The sequence below is a fragment of the Sciurus carolinensis genome, chromosome 10 (assembly GCF_902686445.1).
Source record: "Sciurus carolinensis chromosome 10, mSciCar1.2, whole genome shotgun sequence".
NCBI classification, from domain to species: domain Eukaryota; kingdom Metazoa; phylum Chordata; class Mammalia; order Rodentia; family Sciuridae; genus Sciurus; species Sciurus carolinensis.
The window spans coordinates 106,704,244-106,724,849 of record NC_062222.1 but is presented as its reverse complement, the minus strand read 5'-3'; the positions used below and the strand labels follow the sequence as shown (position 1 = coordinate 106,724,849).

Here is a 20,606-nt window from a genome sequence, read left to right as displayed (position 1 = left end):
ATATTGTATGATAAGTACTGTGATAGGGGAAAATTCCCTTTGGGCTTAACCATGCACTTTTAGTTAGTTTCTTCCTCTTGCGATCCAGAACTGCTGGGATAAGTATTCATTGAGAGTTGGATATTATAAGATGAAGGAGTGGAGAATGTAATGAGTCTCTTAAGTTCTAGAATTAAGTGGTTTAGAACACAGTTCATAAAGAAGAAACAGATGATGAAATAATATAATTAGGGTTAAAATATAATGCTTTTCTCAGGTAAACAGAGACTCAGGCAAAAATATTAAATGTTGATTCCACTGTACAGAATCTTTAAAATTGACATCCATGATTAGTTTTATTCTTACTCTGCTCGGTGTAATAAAAATTTTACATTCTTTTTTTAAAGTACTTTTTGAGAGCGAAACCTTTATTTTTTTATTTTTATTTTTTGCAGTGCTGAGGATTGAACTCAGTGCCTCACACGTGCGAGGCAAGTGCTCTACCACTGAGTTACAACTTGAGCCTGCATATGTTATTTTCTTATATTAGAAATAAATTGTTTATTGATAGTTATATTTGTGGCTCTACTTTTCAATTTGCTGAGGTCAAATTGGACCTTGTTAGCCTTCACATAGGCACAAAGTAATTGCTTGATTGAAAGATAATTTGTATATTTAAGGGTTTGAGATTGATTTTTGAATAATTCAAAGCACGTGGTAAAGTCAGGAACAGCTCATTAAGAAGCAGAAACCTGCTAAGGCATCCTTAAATTTTTAAGGAGCATTGAGACGTTTTAAATTTTAGTAAAATTAGTTTTAATTTTCCTAATGACAGCAGATGTATGGCAAACAGCCAGGATTTGAGCTCAAAACAAATGTCTGGGGATATTTGTGGATAGAATATCTAGTCACTTACTGAAATAAAGATTCTACTCTTGTGATACAGCATGAATTTTATTAAGATGGTGGTGTGCAAATAAGTATTCATACCTGTGTTTGAGCCATTTACTAAAACATTCTTGTCTGTGCTTCACAACACTATATATTTAGTAATATCTAGGCGGTTTGTAGTGAGAATATTCAGAAGTATCCATCTTATAGCAACTTGTTTTATTTTATGTGATTTGGTTGAATGATTATTGTGAAAAGGAGGACAGTTTCTGAAACCTTTGGTGTGGAAGTCTTCGATTTTTCAGACACCAGTGTGTTGAACACTCTCTACCATTTCCCCTCTGCTTATCTCTGCCTTTGCTCTCTGTTCCTCAAAGGAAATTTTTTAAAAATTGATATATAGATTCTGTAGAAAAAGAGGCTTTATTTAGACTTTTCTAGCTTTGTAGCAATAAATCATAATAATTATTTAATTCCTCACTGTCAAATGTTGTGGGCTGTAGTTATTAAGTAAGTAGGAGTGTTTTTAAGCCTTAATTAATCAAGTATGGTATGTTATGGTTTGGATGTGAGGTGTCCCCCAAAAGCTCACATGTGAGACAATACAGGAAGGTTTAAAGGAGAAATGATTGGGTTGTAAGAGTCTTAACCCAATCAGTGGATTAATCCCTGATGGAATTAATTAAGTAGTAGGGTGTGACTGGGGGAGGTGGGAATTGGAGCGTGGCTATGGGGTATATATTTTGTATCTAGAAAGTGGAGTCTCTCTCTGCTTCCTGATGATGCAAACTGCTTCCCTCTGCCAGGCTCTTCTGCCATGATGTTCAGCCTCACCTCGAGCCCTACGGAATGGAGCCAGCCTTCTATGGACTAGGACCTGTGAAACTATGAGCCCTCAAATAAACCCTTCCTCCTTTACAGTTGTGCTGGTCGGGTCATTTAGTCACAGCAGTGAAAAAGATGACTAAAACATGCTATCATGACCTGCTTAAGATTTGGTTAGGGAGCTGGGGTTATGACTCAGTGGTAGAGCACTCGCCTAGTGCATGTGAGGCTCTGGGTTCAATCCTCAGCACCACATAAAAATAAATAAAATAAATAAAAATAAGGGTGTCCATCTATAACTAAAAAATATTTTTTTTTAATTTTTTTATTTTTTTACTAAAAAATATTTAAAAAAAGATTTGGTTGGTAGTTAAAATCTTTTTGGGTTTTTTTATATATGCTTTAATAATTGAAACATAATATACTATATACAGTAACTTTTTTTTTCCCATGGTTTTTACTGAAAAGTAATTGCCAAGGAATATACCAAAAATTACATGGAAAGTTTTTTGCTTTTATTTCTGTTTGGCCTTTGTTAGTGCTTAGTTTGTTGACATTTAATTCCTTCATATAAGCCTTGAAAGAAGGTAAGTCAGTGGATAGATAGAATTTCTGATGAAGATATGAATGCATACTTTGAGGCACACATCCTATTTCTCACTAGAGTGCTAGGTATAGTATTTAAAAAATAGAAATGGAAGCAATAGCTGCACTAAATTGAAACAGCAACAGCAAAAACCCTGTGCTATATCCAAGAAATTGAACAGAAGCATCTGGGCTCTGGGTCTGTAAGCAGGCAATAGTAGCTAGGAGTTTGGTTTGTTAGGGATGATGGATCTACAAGTGCTGCATGAATAGCCAGGTATCAGGGTCACACTCAGTATTTGAACTTAGCCACCCATCCCTGTACCAGGAATCTGTTCCATATAAAAAGATACAGGTCTAGAGAGGCAGGAAGAAGACTATTAACTGATACCTGCTATTTCTGGCTTGGAGACTGAATTGAAGGATAAGACACCACTCAGTTCTGGGGATTGAACCCAGGGTCTTCCAACATGCTAGTCAAGTGCTCTAGCACTGGGCTACCTTCCTCTCCACTGCTGACCCAGGGGGTAAAATTTTCAAACAGGCGAATATGAGCTGATTCTAGAGAGAGGAATCAGATTGAGTTCTGAGCATGACAGCATGGAGAGTGAACAGATATATTTTAATTCTGGATGAAATCAAAATAATGGCCTGAAGTGCTTTAAAATAAGTTTAATATCCTCAGTATAAATGGAGGAGTCATTCATTAAAAAGAATGAGAAGTTTTGATTCACCAACTGGTTGAAATAAAACAGAAAAAAAATATGAATAGAAGACAGTTTGTAAATATTAGGAATGAAAATATAGTTACTGAAATAAAAAATTAGTGGATTAAATGGTTATTGTCAATAGGAGAATGAGTAAATTGAAATTTATTTAAAAATTTTTTTTTTATTATACATGACAGTACAATGCATTTTGACACATACATAAGTAGAGTATAACGTCTCATTCTTCTGGTTGAAATTCACTTTGAAGGTGCAAGGGAAAACAAAGCTTTTCAGAAAAATAAGAGCACTTAGGGAGACATGAAACTCTAGCTTATATTTAATAGGCATTTCAAAGAAAAAATAGAAATGGTAGAGATGTAATATACAAGGAGATAATGGATGAAAATTTTTGTGAATTTGGGATAACAGGAATGCTTAATCAAAAGTATGTGTAGATATCTATATATCTATATCCATATATACATATATGTGTGTGGGTATATTTTTTGGGGGGCGGGGGTTGAACCCAGGGGCACTTTACCCCTGAGCAATATCCCCAGCCCTTTTTATTTTTCATTATTATTTTTATTTGTTTGTTTGTTTATAAACAACATCTCACTAAGTTGCTTAGGGTCTCACTAAGCTGCTAAGGCTGGCCTCAAACTTGTGATCCTCCTGCCTTAGCTTCCCAAGTCACTGAGATTACAGATATGCACCACCATGCCTGGCCAAAAGTATGTTTTAAATATTAAGCAGGGTAAGTAAAAAGAAATCCATGGTAGACACCTCGTAGAAAAATCACAACTTAAAAACCCAAACAAGATACAAAACAAAAGCTGCCAAAGAGTCCAGAGTGCTGTGTGTACAGTTGTTACTTCCCCCTGCCCCCCAGTTGTTGCTCTTTTTTTTTAATTTAGTACCAGGGATTGAACTCAGGGACACTAGATCACTGAGCCACATCCCCAGCCCTATTTTGTATTAAGAGACAGGGTCTCACTGAGTTGCTTATCACCTCACTTTTGCTGAGACTGGCTTTGAACTGGATATCCTCCTGCCTCAGCCTCCCAAGCCACTGGAATTACAAGCATGCGCCACCATGCCAGACAGTTATTGTTCTTTTGAAGTAGACTTTTTATGGGCAACAGTATGCAGCAAACAAAAGAGGGGGAGGGGAGGATTGGAGTATTATCTAGAAAGAGAAGAAAAGTGAATGCTACCATAGAATTTTATAATGATCTAAATAATCATTCTAGGGTGAAGGCAGAAATCAACATGCTATCACACATGTAAAGATGAATGTCACTGATCAACCCACCCACATTAGAAAACTATTCAAGTATGTATATAAGAGGTGGAATAAACCCAGGGGGAAGAAAGAAGGGATGAAATATAGAAGACACAACAAAGAAGAAATGGATAAAATGTGTTGATTAGATTAAGTATTGATAATAGAAAATATAAAAAAAATTCTTTTACTCTGAAATACCAAAATTTTAATCAAGAGTAATAAGATGAAAGAAGTGTTCAGTGGTTTAAAGTTTTTTTTTCTTTTCCACAGGAAGATAGAGATGCTGAGTAACTGTTATGATTGCTTAGAAAATATGTTCAGTTAAATAGTAGGTATATAATCTTATAAATTCCAAACCAGCAATTGTAGGGATAGGGTGGGAAGAAGGTATTGAAAAATTTGATCAATCTAATAAATGGCAAAGGGTGAAATAAAAAATAAAAACAAAGAAGAAAGGATGGTAAAATAAAAATAGTAAGATAGTAGAAGTACCACAATCAAGCAGTCAGACTTAATGATGTTCCATATTTAAATACATTCATGTCCCTGTAACCAAAATACCCAACTAGAGCAACTTAGAGGAGGAAAAGTTTATTTGGGGCTCATGGTTTCAGAGGTTTCAGCCCATGTCGGTGGTTACCGATGTTCTGAACCTGAGGCCAGGAGAAAGCAGGAAAGCTGCTCATTTCTCAGGATGCAGAGAGTGAGCAGCCAGGGGGACAATATATGATCCCCAGGGATATATACTCCCAGAGACCTATGTCCTTCAGCCATATCCTATCTGCCTATAGTTAACCACCAGCATAGTAGTCATTTCAAATTATTAATATGCTGATTAGATTATTAATCTAGTCATAATAATCTCAATTATTTCACCTCTGAATATTCCTGCATTAACACAGGAGCTCTTGGAGGACACCTCATATCCAAACCATAAGTTATTTTTTTTATAAAAGCAAACGAAACATGTGACTTTACTGACAGTAGACACATGTTTCATATATACTTTAACTTACGTTCTCCCAAAATGTGAGGTAAAGACAATTAACATTCAATCATAATATGTAGGTTACAAAAATAAAAACATCATTCATTGATGGGAGGAAACCTACTCCTGAATATAGAACCTATTCTAAACAATAGAACACACAAATGGGCACAAGAATCATAGAAAATTTAATCCATAAAATCATCAATAACCATATTATCTTTTTTTATTTTTACAGACTGCATTTTGATTCATTGTACACAAATGGGGTTCACCTTTTCATTTCTATGGTGTACACAATGTAGATTCACACCATTCATGTAATCATATATAGGGTAAATTCTGTCTCAGTCTACTATCTTTCCTTCCCCCACCTTCTCCAGCCCAATTTTCCTCTACACCATCCAGAGTTCCTCCATTCTTTTGTCCCTCTCACCCCCGACACTCCCATTATGTATCATCATCTACTTATCGGAGAAAACATTCAGCCTTTGGTTATTTAGACTTGGCTTATTTCACTTAGCATGATATTCTCCAACTCCATCCATTTACCAGCAAATGCCATAAATTTTATTTTTTATGGCTGAGTAATATTCCATTGTGTATATATATCACAGTTTCTTTATCCATTGTATATTTTCAGAGACTTCCCTTATATTCTGGATCCCCTGCTATCTCCTCTGCTCAAGGACTTTGTTCATGTGATTATCCTCTTAATGTATTACATACACCAACATTTCTCCTTGTATACTCTTATCATTCCCACCTTTACATCAAGTACAATCAGCCTTTTCTTGATTCCTCTCCTCCTCCTGCTGAAAGTCCAGATACTATTATTTCCATTCACACTCTTCCAAGGGAACTACTCATACTAAGGGGTTCCAGTGATCTTCATGTTTCTATTAACATTATTCAGTTCTATCCTTTTCTTTTTTTTCCATGAGAAAAATAAACAAATACCTACTCATAAATCTATTTATTTATTTAGTGCTGGGGAACAAACCCAGGGCCTCACACATTCTATGTAGGTGGCTACCACTGACCTGAATCCTTAACTCTCTTTTATTTTTTTATTTTTGAGACAGAGGCTTGGTAGGTTGCCCAGGCTGGACTCCAACTTAAAATCCTGCTTCAGTCTCCCACATATCTAGTATTATAGTCATGCACCACTATGCCAGCTTAAATATTTTAAACATAAATACAGGAAAGTGGTTAAGAGCATGGACTAATCAAAGTGCCTTGGTTTTCAATCCTGTCTGTGTCTTGTGTTTAAAGTACCAACTGTTTGACTTTGGGGGAAGTTATGACCTCTCGGTGCTTCCATTTCTTCACAAGACTTACCTCTTGTTTTATGACATGTCAGTGATTTTCTGCTAGTTAATTGAAATACACATAAAGCACATGCTAAATGCTTAGTAAATGTTATCTGTGATTAAACTCTGAAACTTTTTAAAATTGTTGAATGAGGATATAATTTTAGCCATTTTATTTTACTTTAAAGTACTGGGAATCAAACCCGGGCCTTGGACATGCTAGGCAAGTGCTTTACTATTGATCTATATTCCCAGTCCTGAGATTATAAATTTTAATAAGGGGAAATCTTTAAATAAAATATTTTATACAAGTACACTATCAGAAAATAAAATCAGTATCTTACAATTTACCACTCAATCTAACAACTTTTCCGTTTTTTTTTTTTTTTTTTGGTACCGAGATTGAACCCAGGGACACTTAACCTGAGCCACATCTCTGGCCCTGTTTTATATCTTATTTAGAGACAGAGTCTAGCTGAGTTGCTTAGGGCCTTGCTAAGTTGCTGAGGCTGGCTTTGAACTCACAATCCTCCTGCCTTAGTCTCCTGGGCCGCCAGGATTAGAGGCGTGCACCATTGATCACATTCTTCTCACATCTCTGTTTGCCCTCTGTATTTCTGTCATTATCCTAATTTTTGTGTTTTAGTCCCTTGATATAAAAAAAAAGGGGGAATATAGCTTTGCACATTTGTGTACATGTCAAACTGTTTAGTTTTGTGTTTTTTTACTTAGTTGTGATAATTTATTGTATGTAATTTTTTGATTTATTTTTTCATTAAATTTTGTTGCTAAGATTTATCCTAACTATTGGTGTATGTATCTGGTTCATTGATTTTCATGGAGATGGTTATAACTTGCACTGTTCAGTTCCATTGTGTGAATTAAATGAGATGGTACGTGTAAAGTGCTTAGATAGTGTTTGGCGTTTGGCATGCAGTAAGGGCCTGAAGAAAGATAAGCATAATTATGTTTATTATTTTTCATTGCTATATAAAGTGGTATATGAATATAACATGATTTATGTATTCTCTTATTTATAAGCATTTGGACATTTCTAGTTTGTCACAGAACAGAGTACTGCTCTGAACATTCACATACCTCTTTTGTGCCCTTGTGCAAGGGTTTCTTGAAGCCAGATATACTGATCTAGGAGAACTACTATGTTATAATTAATGCTTATGTTAAACCATATTAGATAATACTAACTTTTTTAACCAAGGTAATTGTGCCTGTAAATCTACCAGCAGTGTATGGGTTTCTCTTTCCTCCTCCTTTTGCCAACATTAGGTAGTGTCATTGTGTTCCTTAGGTTTTCATTGCTTTGTGACTAGAATAGCTCACCAGAACAACTTAGAGGAGGAAAAATTTATTTTGGGCTAATGTTTTCAGAGGTTCAGTTCATCCATTGTTCTGGGTCCAAGCTGAGGCAGAACATCAAGAAGAAAGGGTTTGGTGGAGGAAAACTGTCAGCTCATGGCAACCAGGAAGCAGAGAGAGGTAGGGAGGATCCTGGAGGATAGGTTGTAATCCCCAAGGACATATCCCCAGACAGGTACTTTTTTTAACCATGCCCCATCTGCCTAGTTACCACCCAGTACAGTAGTCCTTTCAAATTACTAGTTCATCAGATGGATTATTCTTTTGGTTAGATTATATCTCTTAATGTAATTATTTCACCTCTTGCATTAACAGGAGCTTTTGGTGGGAATATCTCATCTCATGTTTTTACTTTTCCTCATCTGTGATTGTAAAATGTCATTCTGTGGTTTCATGGATTCTGTTAATAATGAAGCACTCAGCTTCAGCTTTCATAAATTTACTATTTACTTGTATTTCCTTTTTTATGCAATTTTATTCTCATTTTTTCCCCTAACATGCTATCTTTTTCTTTGTGATCTGGATAAGTTCTTTAAGCACTCTTTATTCTAATTCTTTGTCATTTTTATTTGTTAGAAATATCTTCTCCCAGTTTGAGATTTTTCTTTCTTTTTTTCTTATTTTTCATGGAATTCTTTGATGAATAGATTTCTGAATTTTAAGTTAGCAGTACATATCCATTTTTGGATAATCTTCCTTTATTCCAAAAATAATATTTTATCACCATGTAGCTGTAAATGCACTAATATTTAAGTAATTAATTTACCTGGAATTTCCGTTTGTTTATGGTGGGATTCCAATTTCTTTTTATTTCAATTTTTTGTGTGAATGATGGAGGATTAAACAGTTGTCTCAATAACACTTTATAGTCATCCTTTCTATATTGAATAGTGTCTCTCCAACTGTTTTAAGAGGAAAGACTGTGCATCCTTGTTTTGTTTCTCATTTTATAGGAATGCATCTGAACTTTCACCATGAATACAATATTATAGGTTTATTTTTATCTTGAAAAAAATTCTTTTTGTCCTAATTTTCTAGAAGGGTTTGACATTTGTATGATATTGAATTTTATTAAATGCTTTTTCTTTAGCTTGTGAAATGATTTTATAGTTTTTCTTATTTTATCTGTGAATGAGGGGAATAAATTTTTAAACGTTTGCTCTTACAGTCTTAGAATAAATTCAACACAGTCTAAGATATTCTGTCTTTTTGTGTTTGCTAGATTGTTTGGGCTAATATTAATTATGTTTATAGGTTTGTGAATGAAAGCCTTTAATGTAAATTTGCTTAATAAACTTTACAGCAGAAAATATTGGTGCAGAACTGAAAGCCCCACTTAAGCAAGAACCTCTTCAAGTAAGAGGTAAATATATTTTCTATATTTTTACTTTATTGATAATTTGAATTAAATACATAACATTAGCTTATATGGAGCTTTTTATGGTTATATTATTCCAAGGGTAATGGTTCTATTTTGCTTTTATTTAAGTAGATTGACCACAAGAATTTGTTCTATTTATAAGCTAATTTTCTACTGAAGTTTATTTTGCATGTTGTGTCACAAATATTTTTAAAAAATTAAGAAGAAAAATCATGGATTGCTTTATCATATTTTAGAAAAGTAGTGTGATTAAAGAACTCTTAAGAGGCCAACACCTTCAATTACATCGTTTTCAAATCCTGGTAGAGTTTGGCCATTCTTGTCTGTCTTTTCTAGGAATAATTGAGTTCTGAGGAATTTCTGTTTGCAGCTCTGTTATATGAAACAGACTGTTGGTTCCCATCTCCAAAGCAGCTATTTTATGGAGGTATCTCTTTGTGATTAGGAACACTGTGGCTTTGGTGTCAGACAAAACTGGGTTCAGTTTGTAACTCTCGAGCTTATTAGTTATTTGACTTTGGGCAGTTTATTTGACTTATTTGAGCCTTTGTTTTCCCTCTGATAAGATGGTGATAAAAAATGAGACCTCTTGCTGGTCATGTAGATCAGTGGTAAAATGTGCCTGGGTTTAATCCCCAATATCAGAAAAATAAATAAAATAAAAATGAGACCTCTTTTTTAGAGTAACTTGGAAGATGGTTATACATAGCAAATGGTTACAATTAAGAATAATCAGGCTGGGGAGGTAGCTCAGTTGGTAGAGTGCTTGCCTTGCAAACACAAGGCCCTGGGTTCAATCCCTAGCACTGCAAAAAAAAAAATAATAATAATCATTGTCAGAATAGCAGTATCCCGATGGGATGATGTGTCCCTTTCCCCCTTCATAGTCAAACGTCCTCCATGGTGGTATGGTATCAAGATTCTTATATGTGAATTATATCACAATAAAGTTATCATTTAAAATTTTTTTTAAATAAAGATTCTTATTAGCAGTAATTTGGGTCATGATAACCAATGGGAATTTCTAGCTGTTTTGAAGAAATTCTAAAAACTTTTTTTTTTTTTTTTTTTTTTTGAAACAAAGGAACTAATCTTTTTAAATTGAGATGTAATTTGAGTTTTAGGGTTATTAGAGCAAGGCAGCTTAGATACCTGAAACTTAGGCAAAAAAGAAGTCTAAACTTCCTTAGAGGCTTTCTTCAGGTAAGGCTTTGTTTTTTTTGTTGAACTTTATTTTAAAAATATTCTTATTAAGTACTATTTGTACATTTAATTTTAGTAGTTAACGTATTATCACTGAAGCAATAGATAATTTTAGGTTTAGTTTTGTTCTTTTAATTTGGAAGTAGAACAGAAAACTAGGAATCACTAGGTAAGAGCATAGAGTATGCAGTGAATGGGTGATAATTTGAAGTGGAACTCATGAAGGGTTTTTGTTGTATTATTTTTGTTCCTTAGATTTTTGCTTAAGTTGTTTATCTTTGCCATATGTCTTAAAGTCTTGCTTTCTAAGAACTTACTAACTTAGAAGAATGTAATTTTTAACTCACTGACTATACATAATGAATTGCCAGATTGGTTTCTTGTTGTCAGTGTCTCTGGCCATTTTTTACTTTTTATGGCACTTTTAATACTTGACAGTAGGAAATTTACCATAAGTTTTAATTGATAAAATTGTTCCTTAGTTTACTTCAGTTTCAAAGTTTATAGTATGTGAAATAGTCCAGTGGTTTTAAACTTTTTTGACTGCAAGTCACAAGAATTACTACTTAATAACCTAGAAGACAGATTTTTATACATAACTGAATCAAACTTCACAAAAGTACTTAATTATACTAAATATTCTTAGATTACTTACTGTTTTGACTTCATTTTTATTTTTTTGAAGACTTTGAGAAGTACTTTCTCTTTTTTTAAGTTGTAGATTAACAGAATACCTTTTTTTTTTTTTTTTTTTTTTTTTAATATGTTGCTGAGGATCAAACCCAGTGCCTCACACGTTCTAGGCAGTGCTCTAACCACTGAGCCACAATCCCAACCCTCTGTTTTTACTTTATAAAATGCTGGTGTTGCCCCACAGTTTGAAAAAGCCCTGAACTAGCCTGTAATTTTTTCAATTGAAACTTCATTTTCAGTTAGACCCTAAATAACTTAAATTGTTTTTATGTTTTAGACAGTTTCAGTTGTATGGATTCAAGCTATCCATTAGACAAAAGGTGGGCATTTGAACATAAATTACAGATGAACTATGGAGATAAAAGCTAGATGGCTACAGATGCAATTCTATCCTATTCTATACTTGGATAAAATTTTTTTTTTCTGATGCCATTTGGTGTATCAGGGAAAAGATAACTTCCTATGAAATTCATTGGTGAAGCCACATGTATTCTTCAAATATGACTTTCATTGTGCATACTTACATATTTTTTCTGTGTTTGTGATTTAGTCAAAGCAGTCCTTAAGAAAAGGGAATATGGATCAAAATACACTCAGAATAATTTCATCACTGGAGTCAGAGCAATGAATGAGTTCTGCCTTAAACCCAGGTATAATAATTTTTTTAAAATGTAATATTGTGCCCTATCTAAACAATATAGCCATGTATTTCTTAGAATGTGTTACCTGCTGCTATCCATATGTGGAAAATTTCCCTTTGGTTCCTTCCTAAATTGAAGAAATATTTTTGTTTCAAAAACGTTAAAATTATTAGTGCCAGGCATGGTGGCACACACCTGTAGTCCCAGCGACTCAGAAAGCAAGAGGCAGGAGGATTTCAAGTTCAAAGCCAGCCTCAGCAACTTAGTGAGGAGGCCCTAAGCAACTTAGTGAGACCCTTTCTCAAAATAAAAAATAAAAAGGGCTGGGATGTGGCTCAGTGATTAGGCACCACTGGGCTCATTCCCTACTACTAGAAAACAAAAACAAAAACAAATTATTAATTTACTAAACTGAATTCTGCCCTAGCATGAATAATTTCAGTTATTCACAAAGGCAAGTTCTTCAGGACCTCTGTATCACCAAAGAATCTTAGGAGTTATTTTGTTAGGGTTATTGAAATTGTATTTGTCACAGATTTCAAAATTTCTCCCTCCTTTGTGGACCAATTGGAGAAAAAGGATACCTTGTCCCTCATAATCACATTCCCTATGGTATAGTATCAAGAAATAAATATTCCTATAATATATTTTATAACTCTCATAACCATTAAAATAACTGATTATAACATTGATGTAAAACTATATTGTTTCACATAGAATACTTCATTTGGTTCTCACAAAAATTTTGTGGATTTTGTGAATCAGGTATTGCTATCACCACATTCTAGACTAAACTTATTTATATTTGCAAAATTTGTACTAGTATGTACTAGTAGAGAGTGAATTAGAATGCATATCTTTTGGATGTCTGGCCCAAACGTTTTTACTAACGTGTTGTGGCTGTTCATTTGTTTTAAATATAGATTTAATTTCTAGAACTTAATGACATTCCCTAGACACCAATTTTTATTTGTAGGTCTTTCCATAGCTATTACACAATTTCCTTAGGAAGACCAATGATTAAATATAAAATAATTATTTAACAGTGACTTGATGAACATATAAACCTTTCAGAGTTTAAGAGAAAGTAAAATAATTAAATATCTTGATACCTTTGAATGAATATTACTATATAGTATTTAGATACAAACATATATGACTTGTAAATTTTTTATTGAAATTCTTAAATAGAAGGATGATACTCTAATCCATATACTTTTTACTTTTGACTTTTTTTCATACATTAAAAATTAGCAGTGGTGTGCCCATAAAATAAAAAATACAAGTATCTATAAGGGAAATGAATTTCTATATATTATGCTCTGATGTCTATATTAATCGTCAAGAATAATTCTTTTTCTTTTCACTGTCTAAAGACCATTTTTTTAAAAATGGGAATTCCACCTTTAGACCCTTCTTTAAAAGCTATATAGTATATTCTTTTAAGATGAAGAGAAATATAGTTGCTTTTATCTGCCCTTAGTAATCCTTTTTTCCCTCCCTTTATTTATTTATTTAAATTATATATGATTATACATAGTAATTGGGTTCATCCAGACAAACTCATGCATGCATGGAAATCAATTTCAGTTCATGCTCCACCCCCCACCCCACGCCCCGTTTTCCCTCCTGCCTTCCCTGCTTCTCTATTAGACTTCCTTTCACTTGTCTATTAGTTTGTATTTGATTGATTCTTTATGTAATCTTGTTCTTTCCTCCCCCTTTATTTTACTCGTTTCCTCATGTGAGAGAAAGCATAGTAATCCTTTTAATTTATAAACTATATGCACTTTAAATAATTTCAACATGTTTCTTTCTCCAGTGATCTAGAACAGCTCCGGAAAATCAGACGACGAAGTCCCCATGAAGATACTGAATCCTTTACTGTATACTTGAGATCAGATGTGGAGGCAAAGTAAGATAGTATGTCTTTTAGAATAAAAATGCAAGCCATATTTGGGATTAATAAAAACACATTTCAGATAGATTCAGAATTTTTTAAATGACATATTTTAAAATACAATTTTATTTGCAAAATTTGTACTAGTATATACTAGTTATGTAAATATATGACAGAATTTATAAGAAAATTTGCTGTTGAGTTTAGTTATGCTTATTGTTTAGATTTAATTTAGAAAAGTTCCTTTAGTGTGTATTTTTCCAAAAAGACTTTATGTATTGTTGTAAGATTCTCATATAGTTATAGTTTATTTAGATTTGAATATAATTACATAAAGTCATTAAAATAGTTCATCAGTGTTGACCATGTGTCTGTGTACAGATCTTTGGAAGTTTGGGGAAGCCCTGAAGCTCTTGCCAGAGAGAAGAAACTGCGTAAGGAAGCAGAAATTGAATATAGAGAAAGTAAGTATATTCAACTTAAAGCTAAGTTAATTAAAAAGTAATTTGTTGGTAAGAATGTGTTTGTAATAACTATGCGTGTTTGGCTTTGTTGGTTCTGGAAAACACCAGTTTGCATTTTGGGTTTTAATTTATTAAAAAAAGGATCTATTTTTTGTTTTTTCCTTGATAGCTTTTTAAAGATGATGAGAGGAAGAGAAGCCACTGTTTGTGATTTTTATAAGTTAAATGTCAATTAAAACTTATCTGATTTAAAAATTATACTTATTATATAAATGAGAGAATAGAAGATGCCTGCTTTCTTACAAAAGGGTTTATTAATTCAACTACCATTAATTAATTCATTTAGCAGATATTTATGAAATTCCCACTGCAAGAAGCTCTTCTTGGTGCTTGAGATATAGATGTAGATAGACTCTCAGGTTATTTAACAATGTAGGAGGTTAGTGTCAAAGTAACCTTAGAGTTTAGATTTAGGATAAAGTATGTTTTAGACGATTGATTTATGCAAATATGTGTTAATTACAAAAGTGACATAATTATGATGAAAAACAATACAGAAACAAAAAGAACAAAGTATCTCCTTTCATTTTCTATCATATTCTTTTATTTTCCTTCTTAGAGGTAATTATTGTTTACAGTTTGATGTATATCCTTTCAGAATATTTCCATTGCATTTTAAAATTTCTGTATATGCTTGTGCATTTAAAAATTTATACATATGCTTGTGCATTTTACTCTTTATGGACATTTAGATTTGAATATAATTAATAACTTTTTCCATGTCTATATTTAGAAATCTGTATTATTCTCTTTAAAACACTTAGTGGTATTCATGTTCTGCAGGGTTTTTTTTTAACTTTATAAAGAATGCATTGGTGACAGGGTTTGGTGGTGCATGTATGTAATCACAGTGACTTGGGAGCCTGAGGCAGGGAGATTACAAATTCAAAGTCATCCTCAACAAATTAGCAGGACACAAAGCAACTTAGCGAGACCCTGTCTCAAAATTTTAAAAAAAAGGGTTGGGGGATGCTGGTAACGTGTCTCAGTGGTTAAGCACCCCTAGGTTCAATCCTTGGTACTAACAAAAAAAAAAAAAAAAAAAAGATGGTGAATCATTAAATGTCATTATGTCATTTGACTTTTCCCTTTTTTTTTTTTTTTTTTGTTGTTGTTGTTGTTTATGATGCTGGGAATTGAACCCAGGGTCTCACACATGCTAGGCAAAGTGTGCTGCCACTTGAGCTATATCCATAACCCATCTGTCTCCCCTTCTACTTTCTTACACATGAGACTGTTGTGAATATTTATGTAGGACTATTTGTAATAGATTTTTAGGGTCAAATGGCATGGAAATTTTAAAATTTGATTGATCCTGAAGAATTATTCTTCAGTTTACATTTACACTGACAGAGTATGAGTGTGCCATGCTACATACTAACAGTGTTTTAACTTTTTGTGTATTCCATTCATAGTAGATGGCACTTTTTTAATTTTGAATTTCTCTGATTACTATTGAGATTGATTATCTTCTAAAATGTTCATTGGTTTTTCCTAATTCTTCTGTTTATATCTTCTGTTCACTTATCTATTAGATTGTGTCTTTTAAAAATCTTTTTAGTGAGCTTTGGAGGCTTTTAACACAATTATAAATGTTCTAAATATGAAGCATTCTGACGTCAAATTTTTTTTTGCCTTCTCCTTTTTAGTGGGGAAATTTCAAATATATTCAGCACTCTATCACTGAGCTATATATACAAAGGAAAATATAGTGACCCTCCAAATATTAATAACCTAGCTTTACAGTTTTCAATTCATGGCCAACTTGGTTTCTCCTTTATTAACCCTCATCTTGCTGGATTACTTTGAAGGTAGTTCCAGAAACTATCATTTCATCTGTAAATATTTCAGTGTATAACTAAAGGTTAGGGTGTTTTAGTCACTTTGTGTGATGGCAGTGATTGAACTGTTTTAGAAAGGTTACCCACTGACTGTGGTAACCTGTCAGTCTTAATAATCCTCAATTGGCTCTTGGTTGAAGTTCCAAGATGTTCTCATATATAGCTTTAATTCTGATAAAGAAAGTGAATGACCTTCTCCAGCTGATTTCTTTTCTTGACAAAATTGAAAACATTTTTGTATCTTTTTAGCCAGTTCAGTTGGGAGGAATAAAGGATATGTGGGATACATGTGGCCTGGAATATGTAATATTTATTTATTTACATATTGAATAAATATAGATTTCCTTGCAAAATCCAAGTTCTTTAAGTCATTGGTTTGGCATTTTTGAGAAGTATTAGAGGAGTAAGTAAATCCTACTATCTAAGGGTTTTTCTTCTCAGAAGAAGAAAACAGTTGTTGACTGTCTTTATCCATAGTTATGCCAAAGAGTGCTGCACCTAACATGCACAGACATAAAACACTTAATTTCAGTGGAAGAAAAACATATTGGGATCAGGTAGCCCCAGAAAATTTGATATACTTTTCAGTTATTAGAATTTTTTAAAAATATTTTTTTAGTTGTAGATAGATACAATGCCTTTATTTTTTTTATGTGGATCAAACCCAATGCCTCACATGTGCTAGGCAAGCACTCGATCACTGAGCTACAACCCAGCCTCTATTAGGAAATTTTTTTAATAGGTAATACTGATACTGGTGGGGTGTCTAGTTGGGGTCCAGGTTTTTGGCATCCTGGACAAAGAATTGAGCAAGTCTGCAGATGTAATAGAGCATAGATTTTGTGCAAGTGAAAGTAACGTTCCATAGAGTGAGCAGAGTAGGCCCAGCCAGAGATACTGGCTCAAGACCCCAATTTCTGGGCAAGTCTTGTCTTAAATCCTGCGCTTTGCCTCTATCTCCTCTCCATGTAGATCTGGTTGAAGCACTTGTCCCGTTTGTTGCCTTTGGTTACATTTTTTCAACTAATTAGAATATAGAACCTGTTGTAGGAATTGCCTTGGGCAAGCCCTCACTGGCAGGGAGTTGTCATGGTAATGGGATGTATCTTAAACAGGATCATGATGACTCATTTGGTCTTGTACTCCAGCCAGCTTTTTTCTTGTACTCCATCTCCATCATCTTGACATCCCTAAACTCCTACCTCAATACTGGACTAATATGGGATATGATCAAATGTTGTTTGACATTGGTAGCAACATAAATAATCATTTAAAGAACAAGGCAAATAAATGATTTTGAATGGGTTTTCTTGTCTCCTGATAAGTTGACAGATGTTATAGATGCTGCTTAGTCTTTGTTATTATCTTTGTTATTTAAGGAGTCAGTACTGTCAGTGCAACCAAAGAATTATCTTTTATGAATAGTCTGATGGCACTATAGGCATTAATATTTTAAAAAATGTTAAAATATCAATTCTGTAAACCTGAAGTAGAATGTGCTAAGGTGTGTATAGCTGATGTTGATAAAAATCTGTGTGGAGGAAGAAAAGCCTTAGTTGGACCAATTTACATTTATCAGTGGAAGTGTTTGTTATCAGTAGGTACTTTGCAAAAAATACCTTAATCTTTCTTTTGTTATTAGGTCAGCAGTATCATCCTGAATTTCATTCGCTCTTGTGATCTTAGTTGTTGTCACTGTTCTGTGAAATTTTCATCACAAATAGAAGCTCATTATCCTGATTTACCCCTACCCTTGGCAAGTCAGTGGTTTGTCAGATTAACTTCCAAGTTTTTGAGCTTGGGATTAAATATTCAAGATTAAAATTTTTCTAAATAAGAAAGCCCACCCAAAAGAAAAAAAAAAGAAAACCCACCCATCTACCACTGTTACCAGTCACTGAATAGCTTTGAAAATTAACTTTGTTACAGACTTGATGTTTCTTAGTGCATTCATTTTAAAATTACAAGGTAAAACAGTGCTTAAATATGAAACTTATTTGGTAGTAAAGTCATTTCACAACAGACTCGTTTGAATTATATATAATGTTAACCTGCTTTATAGACTTCTATACTGTTCAAAGCTAAATAAAAGAAATGTGTAACGGTTAAAATTTCCAAGTCCAGCCTATAGTTCCAGAAATGTTTTTTAGTTCTTATTTGTTACAAGTGCAAAGGAGATTTCTATATTTCTGAATCCATTGAATTGTGCATTTGAAGAGCTTCCACCTACTCTTTAATTGGAAGTGATTGAACTGCTGGATAATGACATGCTAAAATGCAAATATCAAAGAATTTAATAAAATTCTATAAGTGCTTTCAAAGCAATGAATATGCTCATTTAAAACCATATATTGTAAAAAGGGCTTCTGTTATGATTGGAACACATAGGGCAACTCTGTTCTTTATGCAAAATTCACATCAAGAGATTTTAGAAGCATAATATTTTGGTAGGTGAGCAGCTGGTGATGGTTGATTTAAAAATTTTTATGCTTATGGATTGACATCAGTATTTTTTCATGAAATAAGTAAAATCTCATATCACCAACACATGAACATTTGTGACCAATTTGGGTGATAAGGAACTGATAAAGAGTACCAACTTTTTTTTTTTTTTTTTTTCCTTTTTGGTGCTGCAGATCAAGCTCAGGGATCTGTGCTTTATGCATGCTGAGCATGTGCTTTACTACTCAGCTATATATCTAGTTCTACATACACTAACTTTTTTTTTCTGTGGTGCTGGGGATTGAACCCAGGGCCTTGTGTTACGAGGCAAGCACTCTGCCAACTGAGCTATATCCCTAGCCTTACATTAATTTTTTGAATCCAGGTTAAGCAAAATGTTATCTCACGTCCATCCCATCTCATTAGTAGACTTTGTATTACAGAAAAAATTGTATTCCCATATTTTTATTATTTTTAAATTTTTGTCAAAAAATTAGTGGAAATTTATTTTCTCTTTTTCTATAAGTGTCTTTATAATATCCTTTACATTGCCTCTTGACCTCCAGAACACAAATATTTGCTCTCTACCACTTCATAGAAAAAAGATTACCAACCTCATTTAAATAGAATTCTAATGAAGAATTCTAGCCCACCTTGTTTTTGTGCTTTCAAAGGAGTAACTTAATAAGAGGATAAAGTTGGAAGGTCCAAAGAATATTTAGGAGGATTCTACATTCTTTTACATTTCTGCATAGGACTGAGGCTTCAAAAATGACATTTTTTTCCCCAGATGACTTGATGGAATTTCTAAGTGGAAATTATGAAATAATTATGATTAGTAACACCAGAAGAAAAGGGAACATTTCTAGCAATTAGAGAAATGCGAATTAAAACTACACTGAGATTCTATCTCACTCCAGTCAGAATGGCAATTATCAAGAATACAAGTAACAATAAATGTTGGCGAGGATGTGGGGGAAAGGTTCACTCATACTTTGCTGGTGGTACTGCAGATTGGTGGAACTACTCTGGAAAGCAGTTTAGAGATTCCTCAGAAAACTTGGAATAGAACCACCATTTGACCCAGCTCTCCCACTCCTTGGTTTATACCCAAAGGACTTAAGACCAGCATACAACAGTGATGTAACCACATCAGTGTTTATAGCAGGTCAATTCACAATAGCTAAACTAGGTTGTTCGGTCAACCTAGGTGACCTTCAGTGAATGAATGGATAAAGAAAATGTGTATATACACAATGGAATATTATTCAGCCATAAAAAAGAATGACTTTATGACTTTTGCTGAGAAATGGATGTAATTGGAAATTATAGTGCTAAGTTAAATAAGCCAGTTCAAAAAAACCAAAGACCAAATATTTTCTCTGATATGTGGATGCTAATATACAATAAGGGTTGGAAGGAGAATAGAAGTTTATTGGATTAGACAAAGGGGAATGAAGGGAAGGAAGCGGGGTGAGAATGAATTGGACATAACTTTCTTATGTCCATATATGAATACACAACCAGTGAAACTCAACACCATGTAGAACTGCAAGAATGGTAGCCTAATTAGAATATACTTTATATGTGTATAATATGTCAGAATACATTCTGTTGTCATGTATATCTATAATTATTTTTATGTGGTGCTAAGGATTGAACCCAGTGCCTCATACGTGCCAGGCAAGCACTCTACCACTGAGCCCCAACTCTGTCATGTATATCTAAAAAGAACAAATGAAAGTAAAATGAAATGAAAAGGGGAAAGTTTCTTGAGAATGTGGGAGTTTATTATCAAGAAGGGAAACAATACATGTGGAAGGAGATCAAGGAGAAAGAAAGAGAGATGACATGCAAGGAAAAACAGAGTAGGCAAAGAAAGTATCAGTGTTCGGATTGTCCCATTGTTCACCAGTAGCAGCACCTCAAGCTGACCTGTGAAGTCCTTTGTCTTGTACTGTGGCATCCTTACTTTCAGTTACAATATATTTCAGGCTCATCTTTGAAAATTCCTGTCCCAGATTA

General features: G+C 33.5%; 1 protein-coding gene and 1 non-coding gene across 2 annotated transcripts in view; both read left to right on the top strand.

The window, feature by feature from the left end:
• The window catches only part of Slc30a9 (solute carrier family 30 member 9), an 85,409-nt gene that overhangs the window by 13,604 nt on the left and 51,199 nt on the right, over nucleotides 1–20,606 (top strand). Inside the window, exons 3-6 of the mRNA XM_047566109.1 lie at nucleotides 9,260–9,319; nucleotides 11,784–11,883; nucleotides 13,697–13,789; nucleotides 14,156–14,238. Coding sequence (XP_047422065.1) covers nucleotides 9,260–9,319; nucleotides 11,784–11,883; nucleotides 13,697–13,789; nucleotides 14,156–14,238 — 336 coding nt within the window. The remainder of the gene's footprint in view (nucleotides 1–9,259; nucleotides 9,320–11,783; nucleotides 11,884–13,696; nucleotides 13,790–14,155; nucleotides 14,239–20,606) is intronic.
• Nucleotides 18,495–18,633, top strand: LOC124995169 (U11 spliceosomal RNA). The gene has a single exon (XR_007110644.1). It is a non-coding gene; the product is annotated as a U11 spliceosomal RNA (small nuclear RNA).